The 20,882-nt window shown below is 41.3% G+C and overlaps 1 protein-coding gene across 1 annotated transcript in view; it reads left to right on the top strand.

The window, feature by feature from the left end:
• Positions 1-20,882, top strand: part of MIDEAS (mitotic deacetylase associated SANT domain protein) — a 336,978-nt gene that overhangs the window by 233,838 nt on the left and 82,258 nt on the right. Inside the window, exons 7-8 of the mRNA XM_044074090.1 lie at positions 7,073-7,176; positions 18,813-18,888. Of these exons, the coding sequence (XP_043930025.1) occupies positions 7,073-7,176; positions 18,813-18,888 (180 nt within the window). The remainder of the gene's footprint in view (positions 1-7,072; positions 7,177-18,812; positions 18,889-20,882) is intronic.

Here is a 20,882-nt window from a genome sequence, read left to right as displayed (position 1 = left end):
TGATACCTGCTACCTTCAAGTCTCAGGCCTCTACGGACACCCATGTGGAGTCCGGCATGCCACAAGACACTCAGGGTATTGGACCGACGGATGTATCTCCCTCGGATGGGTCCAGAGCCACTGAGCAGGCACCGGCTTCTGAGGGTGTATTCAGACCTCAACGTTTGTATATCAAACCGACGACAGCTGCAAAACCAAAGACAAAAGCAACTTCTAAGACTAAACAACCAACGCATGAGCCACGTGCACAGGCCTCTATGCCTAAAAACAGATGATCAAAATGGCTGAAGACCTTATTACCTTGATCAGGGGTACCCATCCCCCTCCTGATCAGGGGTACCCATCCCCCTCCTGATCAGGGGTACCCATCCCCCTCCTGATCAGGGGTACCCATCCCCCTCCTGATCAGGGGTACCCATCCCCCTTCTGATAAGAGGCCTAGGCAAGACACTGATTATGAATCTTCAGATCAGTTTTCTATTTCTTCTAATTCCTCTTCTGATCAGGAATTATATCTATACCTCCCTATGAGGATTCTGATGCTGAGGAGTCTATTCCATCTGCATCTCCTCCTGAAGATTATTCATTTGGAGAAACCTTGCATACTTTGAGGGAGAATTTTCACTGGGAGAGTCAAGACTTCTCAGAATCAAAAAAGAGACTCTGGGATTTCCTTCTCCCTCAGCACAGGCCTTTAGCTATTCCCCCTGTTTTAAACATTGTGGATGATGTGTTTTCGGAGTCAAGCTTGACCCCTGACTCCTTACCTCCGGCTCCCAGTAAGCCTGACAGATATTACAAGGACCCTGACTCACATACATTTTTATTTAGAAACTCTGCTGCTGATCCTGAAACTATTTCACAGGGTCCAAAGGGAGTTAAGGCCTCAACAGCAAAAAATCCTACCCCCTCTGACAGAGATTCAAGGGCACTGGACAGATGGGGAAAAAAGGTTTATACATCTGCAACCTTGGCAGTCAGGGCCTTAAACTGTCAATTTCATATGCTTAGGTGCCAACATGTTATGGGATTGCTGAAACAGAAAATGATGTTGATTTCAGAATGTGCAGAAAATAAATAGTTGCAGGAATTATTGCTTGCAGCTGAACAAGTTGGAAGGCATACTTTGCAATGTGGTTTTGATTCCTTAGAGGTCTCCTGCAGGGCCACAGTTACTGGATCTGTGATTAGAAGGCATGCCTGGTTAAAGGAACAAAATTTGCCTGATCATGTTAAAGCTAAATTGCTAGATGCACCTTTACAGCATGAGTCTCTGTTTGGCATTAAGGCAGAAGAGGTTTTAAAGGAAATGGAAGGCAAAGCTAAGTCTATGCAAACTGTTAAAGACTTCTTACAAGTGCAGCCACCAAGATTCAGTAGACACTGACCTACAAAAAATTGGTCCTTTCCTGTGTCAGACAGAGCTCAAAGGGGCAAAGCCAGATGCCCTAAGGGTTCCAGATACCAGGCGCAAGATTCATACAGGTCAAAGCAACGGGGCGCTTCCACCTCCAAGTCTGGAGGAGATAAAGCGCAAACCTACAGAAAGCAATCCCAATGACTTCCCTCTGCCTGCACCAAGCACTTTGGCAGCACCCATAGGGGGAAAATTAGCACTTTCTGCTCAAAATTGGCAGTTAATAACTCAGGACAAGTTGGTACTAAACATCGTATCACAGGGATACAGATTCCATTTCCACACTCTGCCAATGGCAAATGGTTGGCCAGATTTGCCAGAAAAGTCAATGGGCAGAGGCACAAAAACAGGTTACGTCCCTCATGGATATGGGGGCCATTCAGACAGTATCAGAACAGGAAAAAGGACAAGGTTTTTACTCAAGACTGTTCTTGGTACCCAGAAAGGACAAGGCCTGGCGGCCAATACTGGAGTTATCAATTTTGAACACATACCTGGACATTCCAAAATTCAAAATGCTCACTTTGCAGCAGCTTCTGCCCATGCTGGGCAAGAATGCTTGGCTGGTGACTTTAGACCTAAAAGAGGCATACCTGCATGTCCCAACAAGACAGTTGTCCAGAAGATACCTCAGATTCAAGGCTGGCTTAATGCATTACCAATTCTCTGCACTGCCCTTTGGCTTATCTACTGTGCCCAGGATCTTTACAAAGTGCCTGTCACCAGTAATTGCATTTTGCAGACAAAGAAGCATATAGAGATATCCTTATTTGGACGACTGTCTCATTCAAGCAGAGAACAAGGACACTCTTCTTCGACACCTGGCATTTGTGAAAAGGCTTCTAACTTGCCTAGGGTACACAATAAATGAAAATAAATCACAAGTGGTACCCTCTCAAAAGATAACATTCCTGGGTGCAAACTTGAATACAACTGCCCAGATGGCTTACCTCATGTCAGACAAGCAAAGGCAACTGACTACTTCAAACTGGCAACAAAATCCCAGTCTTCTGCAAGACAAATTCTGCAAGCTCTGGGCTTCATGGCATCCTGCATCCTACTGATTCCATATGCAAGACTGCATATGAGGAAACTTCAATGGTACCTAAAAAGTTTATGGAGTCAACATTCTCACAGTATGGAAACTGATTCCTCTCATTCCCTGCCTGCAACAGGAGTTTAAATGATGGGCAAAGGCCTGTCACCAAAACATGGGACGGCCATTCACTCTACCCCCTGCCAGCCAAATCATAACAGATGCATCAGATTATGCCTGGGGGGCCCACATGGCAGGAAGATGCATTCAGGGCATATGGTCACCAAAACAAATGCATCTGCATATCCACCAGAAAGAGATGCTAGCTGTTCAAAATGCCCTAATGGCCTTCAAGAACTTACTTCATCCAGGACAACTACTGATAAAGACGGACAACACCACAGTCATGTGGTATATAAGCAAGCAAGGGAGCACACATTCATACCCCCTTTACAGATTAGCCATGGCACTGTGGGACACAGCTTTGACCTTCCAAATACACCATCAAGCTCAATTCCTGCCAGGAAAACAAAACAATCTGGCAGATGATTTAAGCAGAAACCTTATGGATCCCACGAGTGGAAACTAAATCCACAAGTCTTCAGCATAACACAGAAATGGGAGAGCCCAGACATAGATCTATTTGCCTCTCCTCAAAATTATCAATTGAAAAGGTTCTGCACAAAGACTTATCAAAGACAAGCATGGAAAATGGACACCTCAGTTTACGCATTTCCTCCTCTGCCTCTTCTCCCCAAGGTCCTCTTAAAAGTCAGACAAGAGAAACCAAAGATGATACTAATTCCCCGGACTGGCCCCAACAGTACTGGAACCCAGTCCTAAGGAACTTGTCTCAATACCCAGCTTGGACCTTACCTCAAAACCTCAACTACTGTCCCAGCAAAACAACTACTGAACCTGGCAGCATGGCTGATCATGTAGTAATGCAAACAACACCTCTCAGTAAAGCTGTGATGGATGTCATTTTGGAAGCCAGAAGGCCTAGTACTAGAAAATCTTATGCTGACAAATGGAAGAGATTATGTGCTTGGAATCAAGGAACTGATGCAGCAGAACCAAATATTCCTCAGATATTACAATACTTAACTGAGATGCTTGGCAAAGGCCTATCTTTCTCATCAATCAAAATTCATGCCTGTGCCATTTCGGCTCATTACAATACAGAGCCACCGATCTTTTCTCATCCTTTACTAAAGCAGTATCTTAGAGGAGCCAAAAATTTAAGGCCTCCTAGAAGATCACCATTACCTGCATGGGACCTCAATTATGTGTTGGAAAAGCTCACCCTGCCTCCATTTGAACCAGCTGCTACCGCTGATGTAAAGTTCTTATCATGGAAAACAGCTCTGCTACTAGCAATTACTTCAGCAAGAAAGTTTCAGAGCTACAGGCCCTCATGGCTGTAGAGCCTTTTATCATATTTTACCCAGACAGGGTGTCTCTGAGAACAAATCCTACTTTAATGCCTAAGGTGGTTTCCAGCTTAACCAAACAATTCATCTGCCAATTTTTTATCTTAATCTGCAGAACAAAGGGGAGAGAATTCTGCATTCCTTGGGCGTACACAGACAGCTAAGATTCTACTTGAGCAGGACCAAAGCGCTAAGAAAAACTGAGCAATTACTAGTGTCATATGCTGCACGATCAGAAGGAAAGGCTATTTCAAAGCAGACAATTTCAAAGTGGATAAGCCACTGCATCCGTTTCTGCTACTTACACCATGGTAAACCTGTGCCCAAGGGCATTGGGTCTCATTCCACCAGAGCTGCAGCTACTTCAGCAGCCTTTCTCAGAGGAGTACCAACCAAAGACATTCTAGAGGCTGCTACTTGGAGTTCTGTTCACACCTTTACAAAGCATCATCATTTGCCTCTCTACTCTAAGTCCAGGGCAGGCTTTGCCACTGCAGTGCTGCAGGGCCTTATAGCCGCACCTAATGCTGTTTAGCTCAAGCCTCCCAACCATAGCTTTTGGATTCTACCCAAGTGTAATGACTGCAACAGTGAAACACAAAGAACATAGCACAGTTGTGTACACTTACCATAAATGTAGATGTTAGAGTATATTCACTATTGCGGTCCAGATTACCCTCCCGCCATCCCCCTGCCATTCTGGAGTTTATCTTTCCTTCTCTATCTTCTACAACCTATGTGGTGTATTTGCTTATAGATGATGTATATATGTGGGTGTGTGTGTATATATATATATATATATATATATATATATATATATATATATATATATTTTTTTTTTGCTACCTTTTTGGGGGCACCTGACATCGGGGGCAAGAAAAACTAAAGAAAATGGCATCGACTGCATGTTTTATACCCCTGACGACCTGACGTCATGGAAGAGAAGACAGCAACCGAAGAAGGACCCAAGACTTTGGAATTCAGGCTGACTGAGGGCAACCTGCCAGCAGATTACCCAAATGTAATGACCGCAGCAGTGAATACACTCGAACATCTACATTTATGGTAAGTGTACACAACTGTACTTTGCCACCCATCCCGTTGTCAGTGGGACACTCACGGGTTGAGCTGCTTTATCCCGTTGCCCGCTGTGGAAAGTAGTGGGACTTGAAAAGTCCCGCTTTTCATTCGCACTGAATTGCCGTGGAAAAGCCGCAATTACTTCCGGCATTTCCACGGCAATTCAGTTACATCACCAACCCGGACCTGCACGCAAAGCTGCTGTCTGTTAGGTCCAGGTGCTGTAATTTGTGCAGCAATTGGCTGCAATTCATGAAAGGGGTGTGGATTGGGGCAGGAAGAGCCCTGCAAAGATCGCGGCTGTAGGAACGCTTTGTTTTAAGCGCTTCTACAGCTGCTTTAAAAAAAAAAAAAAAAGATTTTTTTTTTCTAACGAGCCAGCCATCCATTCATTCAACCTGCCATCCATCCATTCAACCAGCCAGCCATCCATCCATTCATGCAGCCAACCAGTCAGCCATCCATTCATGCAGCCAACCAGTCAGCCATTCTTCCATTCATCCAGCCAGTCAGCCAGCCATTCTTCCAACCAGCCAGCCATCCATTCATGCAGCCAGCCAGTCAGCCATGCATCCCTTCATGCAGCCAGCCAGCCATTCTTCCAGCCACCCATCCAGACATCCATCCGTCCATCCATCCATCCATCCAGTCATTCATCCATCCAGCTGCTACACCCACCAACCAGCTAGCCACTCCAGCAGCCATCCGTCGTACCCATAACAGCATCTCCGTCACCGCTCCTGTGGTGATGTCATGGTAGAGGGTGTGGCCAGTGTCATATTGGCCACACCCCTTGTCCCACTTTGACCCACTGAAAAGGTGGCAACCCTATGTAATGCAGTCTTACTCAAATCCTTGCTTAAAACGTAATTGATGTGGCAGCATACAGTTTTAACTATCAGTTATGATAATTTTGCTATTAGACATTTTAACTGCATTGACTGCCCTTGTTATTAATAACTGCTTTGACTGCTCTTTAAGGTCTGTATCACTACCCAGTGGACCTCCCATGTAAGGGATGTGACATTTTCTAATTTTACAGTGACTGTATTAATATTTAAATGTTTTTTTTTTTTAAAGTTCAGTAGTTTTCAGAGATTAACTTGGAAACTACTAGAAACAGCACCTGTCTTCATGACCTTATTTTTTGATTCTTGAGTTAACATTATGTGGGCCTTTTAATTCCTTTGTTTGCTTCTGATATTTAGAATTATTTTAAGCTAATCATTGACCTGATCATTGTATAGCACCTTCACTTTTATGGCTTTTGATGCTGCTTTTTTTTTTTTATTCAAATTGTATAGTTTCAGCTTGGATTAATGAAACATTCAAATGTTTTGTTTCCTTTTTATCACATTTTATTTTATTGAAATGCAAGAGAAAACTGCAGTTGTTTCAGTACGTTTCCTGGAGCAGTTAACATTCCACCCCTGTTATAGTCCTGTGTCTGTCACTGCTGAATGAGCAGCCCAAGCATGAAAGGCTGGAAACTTGATACCCCTGACAAGAATGATGGGGGGGGGGGGTCCTGCAGATAAGGAATTGTTATTGTACAGAAAATCAACTCATTTAGTTGCAAACAATGCAAGTAAAAGAAAGTCATAAAAAAAATATATTATCACTTTATCTCCTGGAATTCTCTTAGAAAGTGGAAATTCAAAATATCCCCCCTGAGAATGGAGGGGACAGCATAAAAGAAAATAAATGATTGTAAAATATAATGTTGTAGGGACATAACACTAACGGTGAAAAGTGGCTTTAGCTGAAAAATTCCTATTGGTATGACACAGTCACTGTCAAGCCATTTTGGAATAAATGCTATAAAATAGTGCTAACTGCTTAGGAGTATGATAGGAGCATGATTGGACAATAGGGCCGCTAAGAAAATAAAGATGTTTTATTTTTTTCTTAACATAATAGTCTTTTAAAAAACATACTTTCCCTTAAATTCCCTGGGTGGAGTGTTGTGCAGGTAACACTGATAATGGTTGGGGAGGACGACATATAAAGCAGGTATTTCCTACATTGGGTGTTTTCTCATTTTGCATTGTTTGTGGACACTCATTACATGCTGTCCGGTCTGACACAATTTATTTTTTTTTTCAGTGGAAAACATCCTGAACTTGGCTTGTTCCAGTGCTGTTTCTGGTGCTGGCACCAACCAGGAGCTAGCATTTCATTGTCTGCATGAAAGTAAAGGGAATATCCTGGTGAGTAAAAAATGAGAACAAGCTTGGTCTTTTCTACCATTCCATTGAAGATTAGTGTTTGCAGAAAAGGTTATTTGTGAATCTCTGTGCCCGTAGGGAAAGTGTACAGCATGATTAAGCATTTAAATGGAGCAGAAGATACATAGTACATTTTTTAATGTTTCATTTGGATAAGGTACAGCATGCCTTGCATGTTGTCTGTTCTTACCGCGCCTGACTCTGCTTATGCCAGGTGCTGTCTTGTCAGTCTACATCCCAAAGACGCTGTAGGTGGTTTGGGAACCATCGAGATTGCCAGTGTATGTGTGTGTATCCGATTTTGTGCACTGTTCACTATTGGCTCTTTTTTTTTTTTTGCCTTGCACCCACAGAGTGCTAGGGTAGATTCTAGCTCCTCAATGACCCTTAACTGGATTTAATGGGTTACCAGAGATGAATGACTGTAGTTTAATTAAATGTGATGAATGAATACTATGACCGTTAATTAGTCTGGTGGCTTGACTACAAGTCCTATATTAAATGTACATATTCTTTTTTTTATTTTTCTTGCTAGAGGTCTGCTTACCACTTTATTTTTTCTGTCTTGGTGTAGGGTTTTATTTGTTAATATCCTATCCACTCCCCCTCCCCAGTTTCCTGATGTGCAGTGATGATGATGTATGGAAACTTATGTGCTGCTTATGCCTGCCTGCTACAAGCCCTTCATGGGGTCGTAGCAAATGGAACAAGAACCCATACCCAGCTTATAAGCGAAGAATGATGATCTTCAGCTGTTTAAATCTTCCCCAGCCCTGGCCACCACTTAGACTATTAATCAAACCTGTGTAGTCAAGACTCAAAGATGAGCACACTCACTTTGTGATGTTGAGATGTCATAGGTGAAACTTTTTTTTTTTTTTTTTTTTTTTTAAGTGGACTTTTTCCAATCTGTCTGATTCTTAACAGCAGACACATGAGCAGGACTGATATCAAAGATAGTGGTATCAGTAAGCCAGCATTCAGCTGCTCTTCCATTTTGTTTCTTTTTTCATGTCCTTGGCTCAGAAAAAATATGGCTTATCTGTAATTCGGCAATGGAAAGACTGAAAAGCGTCTGCGGGTAAACTTGCACTCCCTGGTACTATACCAGGGGGTATTGTGGAGGTTTAGCGGTAGAATAAATTGTGCTAGTTAGGCGAGTTAAAGATCAACATGAAAGCCATAAAGCTGACTGTCTGGAAATCCAAACCTACTGTACCCAATGATTACTAGGCTAATAAAAAAAAAAGGTATTTGTGAAGTATCCCTCACTTCACATTCTGGCAGATTGCAAAGTCTGACCATGGAGTGCCAGTGTGAAGTATAAACTCTGGTCCATTGTCAAATGGAATATACATACAAGTTCCGTACTCCCTAGAAGGGAGCTCAAAATAGCAATCGGTCTAACTTGCACTTTAGTATTAATTTCAGAATAGGTAGTGAACCTGTAGGTATAGCTGCCAACATGGGGAAGCTGCTCCTGTCTAAAGTAAACATTTTTTTTAATGTACATTCTTTGTGTGCTTGTAAATTAAAAGGGGATGGGGGGGGGGTTCTGAAAATATATTTATATTTTTTGTGTATTTTCAATGAAGCAAAAAGTCTTGAAAATGTGACTTGGGTTCAAATGGAGACGAGGAGCAACAACTGGTTGAGATAATAGGTGTAGAGTGGAAATATTGTTGCAGAAAACACATTTAGATAGAAATGAGCTTCTGAAATTTACAGAAGATTTCAGGATGGACATTGAGCAGAGTATCCGAGGCATAGAGGAAAACAAGAAGAATAATGCTGATTCCTAGAGGGTCTTCAAAAGTGGTAGTAGAGGAACAAAAGACGATAGATTTCTGGGTATAAAGGCTTATTGGCAAGGCAGGAGAATTATACTGGAATGTATTGATATTCCACATAAAAATGATATGTAGCATAAGAGACTTTTCAGATAACTCATCTCTTGGAGGGGAATATTATTTCTAGGTGTCGATTGGAACTTGATTTGCAGTAATGAACATGTCTCAGCATGACCTAGAAGTGAAAATATAACAAAACAGAATATATTTCTGAAGAACTGTATAGGAATTTGTAATATGAAACATTTGAATTCAATAGAAGGAACTCAGACAGAATTTATATATTTTTCCCAAAGGTACAATAACTTGTCTGGAATGGGTAGAAATGTTTCACAGGAGTATGTGTATTTAACTGAAATCTTTGCCACACATCCAGTATCCGATGTTCTTCGTGTTTCACTGTTGCAGTCATTACATTTGGGTTATCTGCTTGCAGGTAGCCCTCAGTCGGCCTGCTTAACAAAGTCTTGGATCCTGCGTTGGTTGCTGTCCCTTCTTTCATGACGTCAGGTCGTCAGGGGTATAAAACATGCAGTCGACGCCATTACATCAGTCTTTCTTGCCGTGCAGTGCCCGAAGCAGAAGCAGTTTGCAAGTGACGGTCGTCCGACTCCTGAAATTTTCATTTTCGAATTTCAGAACCGAAGTCTTCAACTAAAGCTAAGTACCCCATTGGGGAAACTTTTTTTCTTGCTCCTTACCGATGTCGGTAAAAGTTAATAATTGCATTACTTCTGGAAAGCAAATACCTCATAAAGATTTTCATTCGTACTGTATTCCTTGCCTAGGCCCTGACCAGGACGTACCTTGCTGTCAGTTTTGTGCTTTATTTAATGAGCGCACTATCCGTTGTCGATATATTTTCGCTTCTAAATATTTCGATTCTCGATTTAATTATCCAGAAATGTCGTCTGTTAGTCATCCGACTACCGGGATTCCGAAAAAACGCAAAGATAAAGACAGGCCGCCAAGGTCCAAAACTGCCGATGACACTTCTCCTAAGCTAGTCGCCAGTTTGCCAGTACTCAGTGAGGCTCTTTTGCAGCCCCTGATACCCGCTACTTCTGATTCGCAGGCCTCTACTGAGACCCATTTGGAGTCCGGTATGCTGTGAGATGCTTCAACTATGGAACCCACGGATGTCTCTACCTTGGATGGGTCCGGAGCCGCTGTGCAGGCACCGGCTTCTGAGGGTGTATTCAGGCCTACGGACTTGCATATTAAATCGACGCCTCCTTCTTTACTTAGGCCTAAATCTCGATCCATGTCTAAAAAACCGATGCCCAGGCTGCATGCTCAGGCCTCTATGTCTAAAAAAACAAATGATGATAATGGCTGAAGATCTAATAACTCTAATCCGGGGTAGCCAACCCGCCCCCCTTCTAAGAGGCCTAGAACTGAAGTTGATTATGAATCTTCTGATCAGGATTCTGTTTTTTCTGATTCTTCTGATGATCTGGATTTGCCCTTACCTACTTATGAAGATTCTGATGCAGAGGACTCTATTCCCTCTGCTTCCCCTCCTGAGGGTTTTTCTTTTGGGGAACCTTACATACTCTAAGGGAGCATTTCCACTAGGAAAGCCAGGATTTTTCTGATTCAAAAAAGAGGCTTAGGGATTTCCTTCTCCTACCTCAGCATAGGCCTTTAGCTATTCCTCCTGTACTAGACATTCTTGATGATGCTTTTTTGGAATCTATTTTGGCCTCTGATTCCCTGCCTCCTGCTCCCAGAAAACCTGACAGATACTACAGGGTCCTGGAGTCCCACAAGTTCCTTTTCAAAAATCATATTGCAGATCCAGAGACTATTTCACAAGGGCCCAAGGGCATTAAGGCTTTTACTGCTAAAAATTCTACCCCTTCTGATAGAGACTCCAGGGCGCTGGATAGATGCGGTAAGAAGGTTTACACTTCTGCAACCTTGGCCATTACCAGAAGAGGAAAAGGGACAATGTTTCTACTAAAGACTTTTCATGGTACCCAGAAAAGACAATTCATGGCGTCCTATCCTGGACCTGTCTACTCTAAGCACCTTTTTGGAGATTCCAAAATTCAAGATGGTGACTCTTCAATTACTTACTTTGCTAGGCAAAGATGCCTGGTTGGCAACACTATATTTAAAAGAAGCATACCTGCACATCCCAATCAGGAAATCTTGCAGAAGATACCTACGCTTCAAAGCAGTCTACACCACACTATCAGTTCTCTGCACTGCCCTTTGGTTTATCTACTGCACCCAGGGTGTTCACAAAGTGCCTAGCTCCAGTTATTGCATTTTGCAGGCAAATATACCCATACCTGGACGATTGTCTAATTCAGGCAGAAAGCCAGGATATATTTTTGAATCATCTGGCCTTTGTAAAAAGAGTTCTAACTTGTCTGGCGTAAACCATAAATGAAAAGAAATCACAACTCTGTACCCTGTCAACAAATTATATTCCTGGGAGCAAGCTTGACTACAACTTCCCAGATGGCTTACCTCACGCCAGAAAAGCAAATTCATTTGACAACCTACTTCAAACAAGTGGCCACAAAAACCCTGCTGTCTGCAAGACAAATACTGCAAGCCTTGGAATTCATGGCCTCCTGCATTCTTCTAACTCCATATGCAAGACTGCATATGAGGAAACTACAGTGGTATCTAAAAAGCCTATGGTGTCAACATTCTCAAGATCTAGAAACAATGATTCCTATCATACCCTGCCTATGTCTGGAGTTCCTTTGGCGGGCAGAGGCCTGCCACCAAAACAAGGGACTACCTTTCACACCACCCCTTGCCTCCCAAACCCTAACAGGTGCATCAGACTATGCATGGGGGGCTCACTTGACAGGGAAGTGCATTCAGTGCAAATGGAACCCAAGTGAAATGCACCTGCATATTAATCAAAAAGAAATGTTAGCTGTACAGAATGCTCTGACAGCCTTCTGGGACCACATTCTTCCAGGACAACTAATGGTAAAGACGGACAACACCACTGTTATGTGGTACATAAACAAGCAGGGGGTACACATTCTTACCCCCTCTGCACACTAGCCATGGCATTGTGGAACATAGCCTTGGTAGTGCACCTACAAGCTCAGTTCCTGCCAGGAAAATTAAATACACTGGCAGACGGACTAAACAGAAACCTTATGGACCCACACGAGTGGAAACTGGAGCCAAGGATTTTCCAACATGTTGACAAGCAAATGGGGGAGCCCAGATATAGACCTGTTAGCCTCTCCCCAGAACTACCAATTGGAAAATTTTGCACAAGGACTCCCCACAGACAAGCCTGGAAAGTGGATGGTCTGTCCTTCAGCTGGAAAAACCTATCAGTCTATGCCTTCCCCCCTCTGCCTCTGCTCTCCAAAGTACTACTAAAAATCAAACAGGACAAACCAAGGATGATTTTGATTGCTCCAGACTGGCCGCGCCAACACTGATACCCCTCCTGCGCAGTGTGTCACGGTCATCTCCATGGCACCTGCCTTAGACTCCTTCCCTGCAGTCTCAGCAGGAGAACCAGATTCTGCACCCTTGGCTTCTAACACTGAACCTTGCAGCCTGGTAATTACTTAATCTCTCCTTTACCATACCTCAGCAAACCTGTGATGGATATTTTAGAGGCAAGGAGGCCTAGTACTAGAAAATCTTCTGCTGAAAAATGGAAAAGATTCTGTGCCTGGAAACCAGTCTCAAGGGATGAGCACAGCAGTGCCCAATTTACCTCAGATTTTGCAATACATAGCTGAGATGCTTCACAAGGGCCTGTCTTTTTCCTCCATTAAAATCCATGCCTCAGCCATTTCAGCTCATAACACAGAACCTCCCCTCTTCTCTCATCCACTGCTCAAGCAGTTCCTCAGAGGGGCCAAAAATTTGAGATCACCCAGGAGAGCTCCAAACCCAGCCTGGGACCTTAACTTTGTCTTGGAGAAACTCACTCTACCTCCTTTCAAGCCAGCTGCTACTGCAGACTTAAAACTTCTTTCTTGGAAAACAGCTTTCCTTTTAGCAATCATTTCGGCTAGAAGGGCATCTGAATTACAGGCCCTTATGGCAGTGGAGCCTTTCATCATCTTTCATGCGGACAGGGTGTCCCTCAGAACCAATCCATCCTTCATGCCCAAGGGGGTATCCAGTGTGGCTCTTAATCAGTCCATTCATTTGCCAACCTTCTTTCCCAATCCACAGAATAAAGGGGAATGGATACTTCATTCCTTAGATGTGCACAGACAACATAGATTCTACTTGGATAGGACTAAACCTCAAAGGAAATCTGAACAACTGCTGGTGGCATTTGCTGCAGGGGCAGAGGGGAAGACTATTTCAAAGCAAACCATTTCTAAATGGATAAGCCATTGCATTAATTTCTGCTATAAGCACCATGGAAAACCTATCCCCCAGGGGATCAGACCTCACTCCACCAGGGCTGCATCTACCTCTACAGCCTTTCTCAGAGGCATCCCTACCAGGGACATCCTAGAAGCTGCTACCTGGAGTTCTGTACATACTTTCACCAAGCATTATCATTTGCCAATTTTCTCTAAGTCCAGAGCTAGCTTTGCCACTGCAGTCTTGCAGGGCCTTCTAGCTGGCCCTAATGCTATCTAAATTCCTCCTCCCATCCATAGCTTTGGGAATCTACCCAAATGTAATGACTGCAACAGTGAAACACGAAGAACATAGTACAGTTGTGTACACTTACCATAAATGTAGATGTTCTAGTGTATTCACTGTTGCAGTCCTGGTTACCCTCCCTCCAGCCCCCCTAACTTCTGTTGGCTATACCTCTACTTTCCTTTACTATGCTTAAAAGCCTTTTTGGTGTATTTGCTTTTTTGTTGGAGGTATATATTTGTGCTTTTATGTTTAATTGCTTCCCATTAGGGGGGCACCTGACATCTGGGGCAAGAAAAACTGATGTAATGGCATTGGCTGCATGTGTTATAACCCTGATGACCTGACATCCTGGAAGAAGGGACAGCAACTGACGCAGAACCCAAGACTTTATTAATCAGGCTGACGGAGGGCTACCTGCAAGCAGATAACCCAAATGTAATGACTGCAACAGTGAATACACTCGAACATCTACATTTATGGTAAGTGTACACAACTGTACTTTTTGTATCATGCAATAAAAAACTTAAAACGTATCATTATCTTGCATCTTTATCTGTTTAATAAAGCAGACTGCAGTACAAGGTGTTAAGTTACGAGTCCACTTAATGTGGTTTGTAGTATAATGAAAATAAAACCGTACACACTCGCATTTTGTTGCAGATGGTTAATCTGTGTTTTTTTTTGTTCAAGGAACAAGCCCAAGTAGAACCATTGACTGTGCTATTTAAATTTACATTCTTCAGTGGCAAATTTTGACCGTTGTATCAAGCAGGTATTGCCTGACATGAGGGTTGTTTAATAATATTTTATAAAATGGTTGCAGCAGCGATTAGTGCTGAAGTAACAAGCGTGCCATGCACTGGGATTGCACATTATGTAAGAATGAAAATCTGGAAGTAGTAAAGTATTTCCATTGCTTAAAAATATGCTGGATAGTGAAGTAAAATCAAACACTGGCACTTTATCTACCTATTAAAAAGACAGCAGTTAAGGAATGGATAAGGGAAATGATTCTAAAGTTATTAGGGGAAGACCAGACTTTCTTCAGAAGGGATAAAATCAAAACAGAATTTAAAAACATGCTAGATGTAATAAAGAAGGAGATATAGGAAAGAAATAATAGGAATTGAGAGGGTTTGACATCAGGTTAAATGATTTCACATTAAGTTGAAGTACACAGAACAAGAGGAGGAGTAACTGCAGAATGCTAAAGAGAAAATATGGCAGTGTCTATAATGATTTCTGTTAAGCAACTATTTCTGGTAACTTCAGAGCAGAAAACCTTTCAGCACAGCAGTGTAGACAAAAAAGTAGAAAGGGTTGTCGCCAGTTTTGGGGAGTCTCTGACAAGAAACATAACCAGAGATCCTATAGGATCCATGAAAGACCTTTTAATTATTCCATGGTTAGAGGAAGATGAGGCTCGGCAATTAATACTTCAGATAGGAAGAGAGGAGGTAAAAATGGTGATGTATTGTCAGTCCAACAGGGAAGTCTCCAGGAACACATAGAACAATATAGTATTCCGTTGTAGTTTTGGAAGTTGGGAGGGAAGAATATGATAAAAAAAAGAATCTGGTAGGTTTTGTTTAACAATATTAGAATACCGGCATCTTGGAAGAAAGTTGGGGTTTCTATATTGCCTAAGAGGATAAAGACTCTTTAAACCAAATTCATATTGACCCATTTCAATTTTAAACCACAGTTATGTTGTTTATGTCCATAGTAAGTAAGAGAATGTCAAAAGCGTTGACAAAATTGATAGATATGGATCAGTATGGTTTTGTGGAGGAGTGGCAAACGTTTGACAACTTTAATAGAACAGTGGTGATCCACAGGGAAGGAAAATATAAGAAAATACTGCTTTTGTTGGTGAGTGTTAACGCAGAGAAAGTATTTGATAGAGAAGCTGTGAAAGAACAATTTGACAGCATTTAAATTCCCTGATAGAATAATAGAGTTAATTTGAGGGTAAATGAAGAGTCTGGTTAAGAATTAAGCTTGGAGGGGTCTTTTTTGACGAGCTATATTTGAACAGAGGAAACGGCAGGATTGACCTCTTTCCCCTTTGTTTGCCTTTTATTTAGAACAATTGGCAAAGAAAATAAGGACTCTCAAATTCAAGGATATAAATTGTATGGTAATTGAGAAAAGTTAGCTTTATTTACAGATGATATTTTGTACTTGATTGATCCATAAAAGGACATTTCTGCGTTGTGGAACATTTTGGGACAGCTTAATTTCTTTTCAGAATATACAGTTAAAGAAGGTAAACCAAAGGCTGTAGTGGCAAACTACTCACATGAGTTGGGTCAGCAATACCCATATTTATGAGCACATAAAATGAGGTATTTAGTTGTATGGATTAAAAGGGATTCTTTTTTGACAGCTAACTATATGCAGGAGGAGGCCAGTCAAAAGATAATGCAAAAAATTGGGAAGCTGGAAGCTCTTGATTATGAATATGGATAGTAGGTTTCAAGCAGTGAAAATGTTGAGCCCCTTTATATTTTATCGACTTAAGGAAAAGTTGTGGATTATAATTTAATAGAGTTGAAGGATTTTTTTTGGAGGCCAAGAGTTAAATGGGATAAGTTGATTCTGCTTATAGAAAAAGGTGGTTTAGAATTATCTGATTTGATAGGATACTTTCGAACTATGCTGTTAAGGCACATATATTCTGCTTGTGTTATATGTATGAGCTACTTGGTTAAGGCTCATACATAACACAAGCAGAAGGTTCTAAATCAAAGTGGAGAAAGGGATGGTGATGGAACAGTAAACAGGAAAAAAGCACCAGCAAGCCATAACCACCTTAAACATTTAATGTGTTCCACAGCAAGCAAAGCACAACACAGCACACAATAACACTGAAACTACTACCAGTTCGTTTTCGTCTCCAACTTCATCAGAAAAATGCTGACAGTCCAAATCCCTCCCCATTTATACCCTTTCCGAAACATACCTTAAAACAGGCATAATAAATACAACTTTTCCCTGTTTAAAACACTTTTAAATATCTAAAAACACACTTTCAAAACCTGTAGTAAATAAACAGATGGATGTAAAAAAATGAATGCATGTTAAAAATGAATGGTGATGAAACAGGGTGGAGAAGGTCGAGAAACGAGGAGACAAAAGGATTTTGGATGCAGGTCCTTAAGGAGAATAACAACCATACAGAATATTATATTCATAAAGTAGCAGAAATTATTCTAAGAACCAAGCCAACATGAGAATGGAGACAGGAGATTTTGCTAATAGAAATGACTGCAAGTAGTGAGTATAGAAAATAGGCAATTTTCTGGAGAAGATCGGGAAAGGAATGAAGATATTAGAAACAATTGATGAGAGAGTGAAAGGTAACAGAATGGGATGAAGTCAAACAGAAGTCTGGACTGCAGGTTAGAGATTACCTTCCCCTCTCAGTGATTTATAACCGAGTATAGACACAGAAAGCAAAGAGAAAAGGATAAGAGTGCTAAGTGAAAGACCAGCTCTAATAAGAGTTTTTAGGTGAGTCTAAAACACAAAATGCTGTTAAAAAAACAGATAATTAACCGGGCATATAAAATATTGCATAAGGTTAGAAAAGACTGGGAGGACATATTGGAAAAGTAATTTACAAAGGAATAGTGGGAGGATATCTGTATGGCTCCAAAGTATACAACAAAGTCTAGCTTTTGCACAAGTATTTTTATGCCCCAAGCAGACTTCGGAGAATTGTTTGTTAGGTAGATAGCAAGTACTTGTGGTGTGATGAGAAGGGGGGGGGGGGGTTTGAGAACATGTTTTTATGAATGTAACAAATTGGCATTAAATTCCATACTTTGTCAGAAATGTTGGAGGAGCAAATGGGTAGTAAATAAAGATGCGATTCTTTTGAGCTGATGCATAGTAAGGACAGTAATTAAGGATATGATGCTTTTGAGCTGAGATCTAGGATCTGAGTTACTGAAACGTAGTAAGATCTTAAGTTCAATGATATTCACCATCAAGTAAGCCATTATTAGAAAATGAAAGGCAAAGGCTAAACCAGCTGTGATTGAAATAGTGAATATTATGTAGGAGAGAAAAGTGGAAGTGGAACCTTTTAAAAGGGAAGGTGCAAATTGCATAGAAATAGAATTTCTCAGAACACTAAATGCAGAGTAATATTCAGGTGGAGGAATGAAGTTTAAGTAGTGTTGAAGTGCGTGATAATCATTGGATAAAAATATATACCTTTACTACATGAAAATAAAATGTTACTATGGTTTGTTTTCTTTTCTGTTAATGTATGTGTATCTCTCATTGTCTAAGATGTGATTTAATAAAGATGTTTAAAGAATGTCCTTTTGCTGTTAGTCGATGTGAGTTTTCCAGATAAATTGTTTTCTGGACCATCAGTTATCACTTAGTTCTCTAGTTCGGTTCTTTGCTGGGATGCTGTCTTTGCAGAATCTGCATGTCTTCCCGTGGCCATGTGGTTTTCACTAGGTACTTCATTTAGACATGCAGTAGATGAATTCTCAGTCTTCTAGATTGCCCAAAAGCACGCCTTTCAAGTGTGTGCCTTGTGAAAGACTGGCGTCAATTCCAGGATTAGTTTCAGTGCCTTATTTTTACTGATTGTCAGACTATTCTCTTACTCCCTGTGGCCTTGAACTGAATAAAATGGATATCAGAAAATGAATCAATGAATAAATGGATTAGCAAGATGAACTTATGTTTAAATTATTGAGGATAAAATCCAGTCTGCCAGTGGTTTGTCATCATTTATTTATTATTGCTAAGTTAGTTTTGCATTGCAGAAAAATGTAGTATGTACTACCCATAAAAATTAACATTTTAAATAAATATGGAAAGGTTTCGGTGTTGTATAGCTTTCTGTGATGATGTGACTGAATATATTATCTTCCCAGTTGTTCAGAATACGTGTATCTACTTAAAGCCATAATGTCCACAGCGCAGTGGTCATTCACATTTACTGTACCAAAGAAAACAATGAAAAGTACGATCACTAGGTGTGCTGCTGCTGCACTGCTAGAACGGCTGTTTCCCTTAGAAGATAGAGATGTGATTTTTGCTCCGTACCATTTTTGCATTCGTATTCAGTAGTTGGGCCACAGTGCAGAGAGAGTTAACCCCTCCCCCTTTTTCTTCCTTTCCATTTCTTAGGATGCATTGAAGATACTTCTGAAGGGCGAGCTTCTCCGACCAAAGAACCATCCGCTGGCTACTTACCACTACACAGGTATAACACTTCACTGTTTTATTTCAGCTAATGGGGGACAAGAAACAGCTTGCTTAAGCACAGTGGCAGTTAAAAACTATTAAAGTGTTGTAAGCAGAACTCACACACAAGTAATAAGGCTTGTAGAAAAGTATTTACATTAAAAGAAACAAATGCTTCTATCATTGTGTCAAGACATTGCTGCATGTTGCTTAATTGTACTGGTTTGGATGTAAATTTCTTCTTTCATACTGTGAGGCTGCACCATGCTTGACCCAACACATAGCTGAGGCAAACTCTGATTGGCTTCTGCAGATATGTTTTATATAAACATAGGTAGTGAAATGCCTTTTAAATGAAGACCAAATGTATAGGCATTGTTTTTTTTTTTTTTTTATTACTTGTACATTTAGTCTGTATCCGCTGTCCATCAGGCCTCCCGAGGTAGCTTCAGGCTCATTTTTCAGAGATGTTTGGGGGTGACAGCTGTATTGTCCTTTAGACAGCCATGAATGTTACTTGTGTGCTCACATTCATGCTGTCAGTGAGGACCATTATTTTGTGACCTAATACATCTCGTGTGTCGGGGGGAGGTGTCACACAACTTGAATCATGTTGTAGAAGCTGCAGGGCCGTCTTCCATGCACTTGCCCAATGAAGACTGTTGCCAATCAGTGGTTTGATATGCCACATGCATGCTCCCAGGTTGCTGTCCCACCTGTTTCCACCAAAGGACTGCTGCAACCTGCAAAAAATGGCTTTGCCCACCCCCTTCCCCTAGGATGGGCACACCCATCCTCACTGCCAACTCTGTCAAGCATCTGAGCCACTAATCGAACTGTAGTTACCTGGGCCATAATTCAAGCTTTATCCTTCTATGCCACCAGAGTTGGCCACTGTTTAGTTGAATTAAGGCAGTGTATATGGTGTCTGTTGTAGTGAAGTTTCCATTTTTTCTTGTTCTGAAGTATGTCTGCTGTTTTTCATGGCAGTAGCACACGAGACGCATGCCAAGTCCCCTCTAGCCCACAGTTGCTTGTGTGGTAGTACAGCAGTGCATCAGAAGTCTTATTCTGCCATTTGTGTGGCACCTGAAACTGATTCAGAATAGAAAATCATAAACTCCCATTTGTCATGTAATTTTTGTTTGTGGCCACAGCACAGTGAAGCCATGGTGCAGTGTAACCCTTCATTTACTATGTTCTTATTTATAGTTTGATGTATTGCTTAGCAGATCTCCAGGTTAATAACTTATTTGCATGCTACTTCGCTTTTAGAATTTTGATTTTTTTTCTTTAATTTTCAAATTAGAAGTGCAACTTCTGTAGAGTTTGGCACTTGCCTCAACTGCATCACCTTGCAAATTTTTGAGCTGTCAGGTTTTTGCTTAATTTGTCAGTTTTGTCACTGCTTTTAAGGAGCTTTTTTGCCATGGAGTTTTGCATTGAGTGTACATTGGTTTTCATTGTAAAAGTGTTTCCGCTGCTTTTTGCCATATTTATTCCATTATATTTTAATATCTGAAGATGTTCTGCTTGTATTGAGTGTAATCCTTCGTCAGTATATTTGCAACTAATTTTATGAAAATGGTGTGTTTGAGAGACCTTGCAGACTTGTGTCCTTGAGCTGCTTTTGGTGTAGCTAGACACAATTTATGTAGTGGAGAAAGTGGGGGGAGCTTGCTGTGTCACCTTTTCTGAGGAGATCATGAGAGTTTGATTTTGAGCTCTAGAATTTTGAGGTGGTTCATCATTGTCATAGTCCTCATCCATTTCTGCACCACTTGGCCTGGTGTGGGTTACATTACTTGCAATCTGAAGGCTAGACTTCCTGTTCCCCAGCAGTAGTGTCTGACTTATCCTCTGGGACCTTCGGAAGCTAATCTAGGTAGGTGGAGAGATGTTTCCTTCAGCCTGTGCTGCATTTACCATGTTTTTTTTTTCTAGTAGGCCATGCCTGGAGAGCCATTTAGGGGACTGTCCTCACAACTTGCCCAAAACACTTCAACTGACTCT

The sequence above is a fragment of the Protopterus annectens genome, chromosome 6.part0, assembly GCF_019279795.1.
Source record: "Protopterus annectens isolate FY-2018-M chromosome 6.part0, PAN1.0, whole genome shotgun sequence".
Classification (NCBI taxonomy): Eukaryota; Metazoa; Chordata; order Ceratodontiformes; family Protopteridae; genus Protopterus; species Protopterus annectens.
The sequence above is the reverse complement of the archived record's forward strand: the minus strand, read 5'-3'. Positions and strand labels throughout refer to the sequence as shown.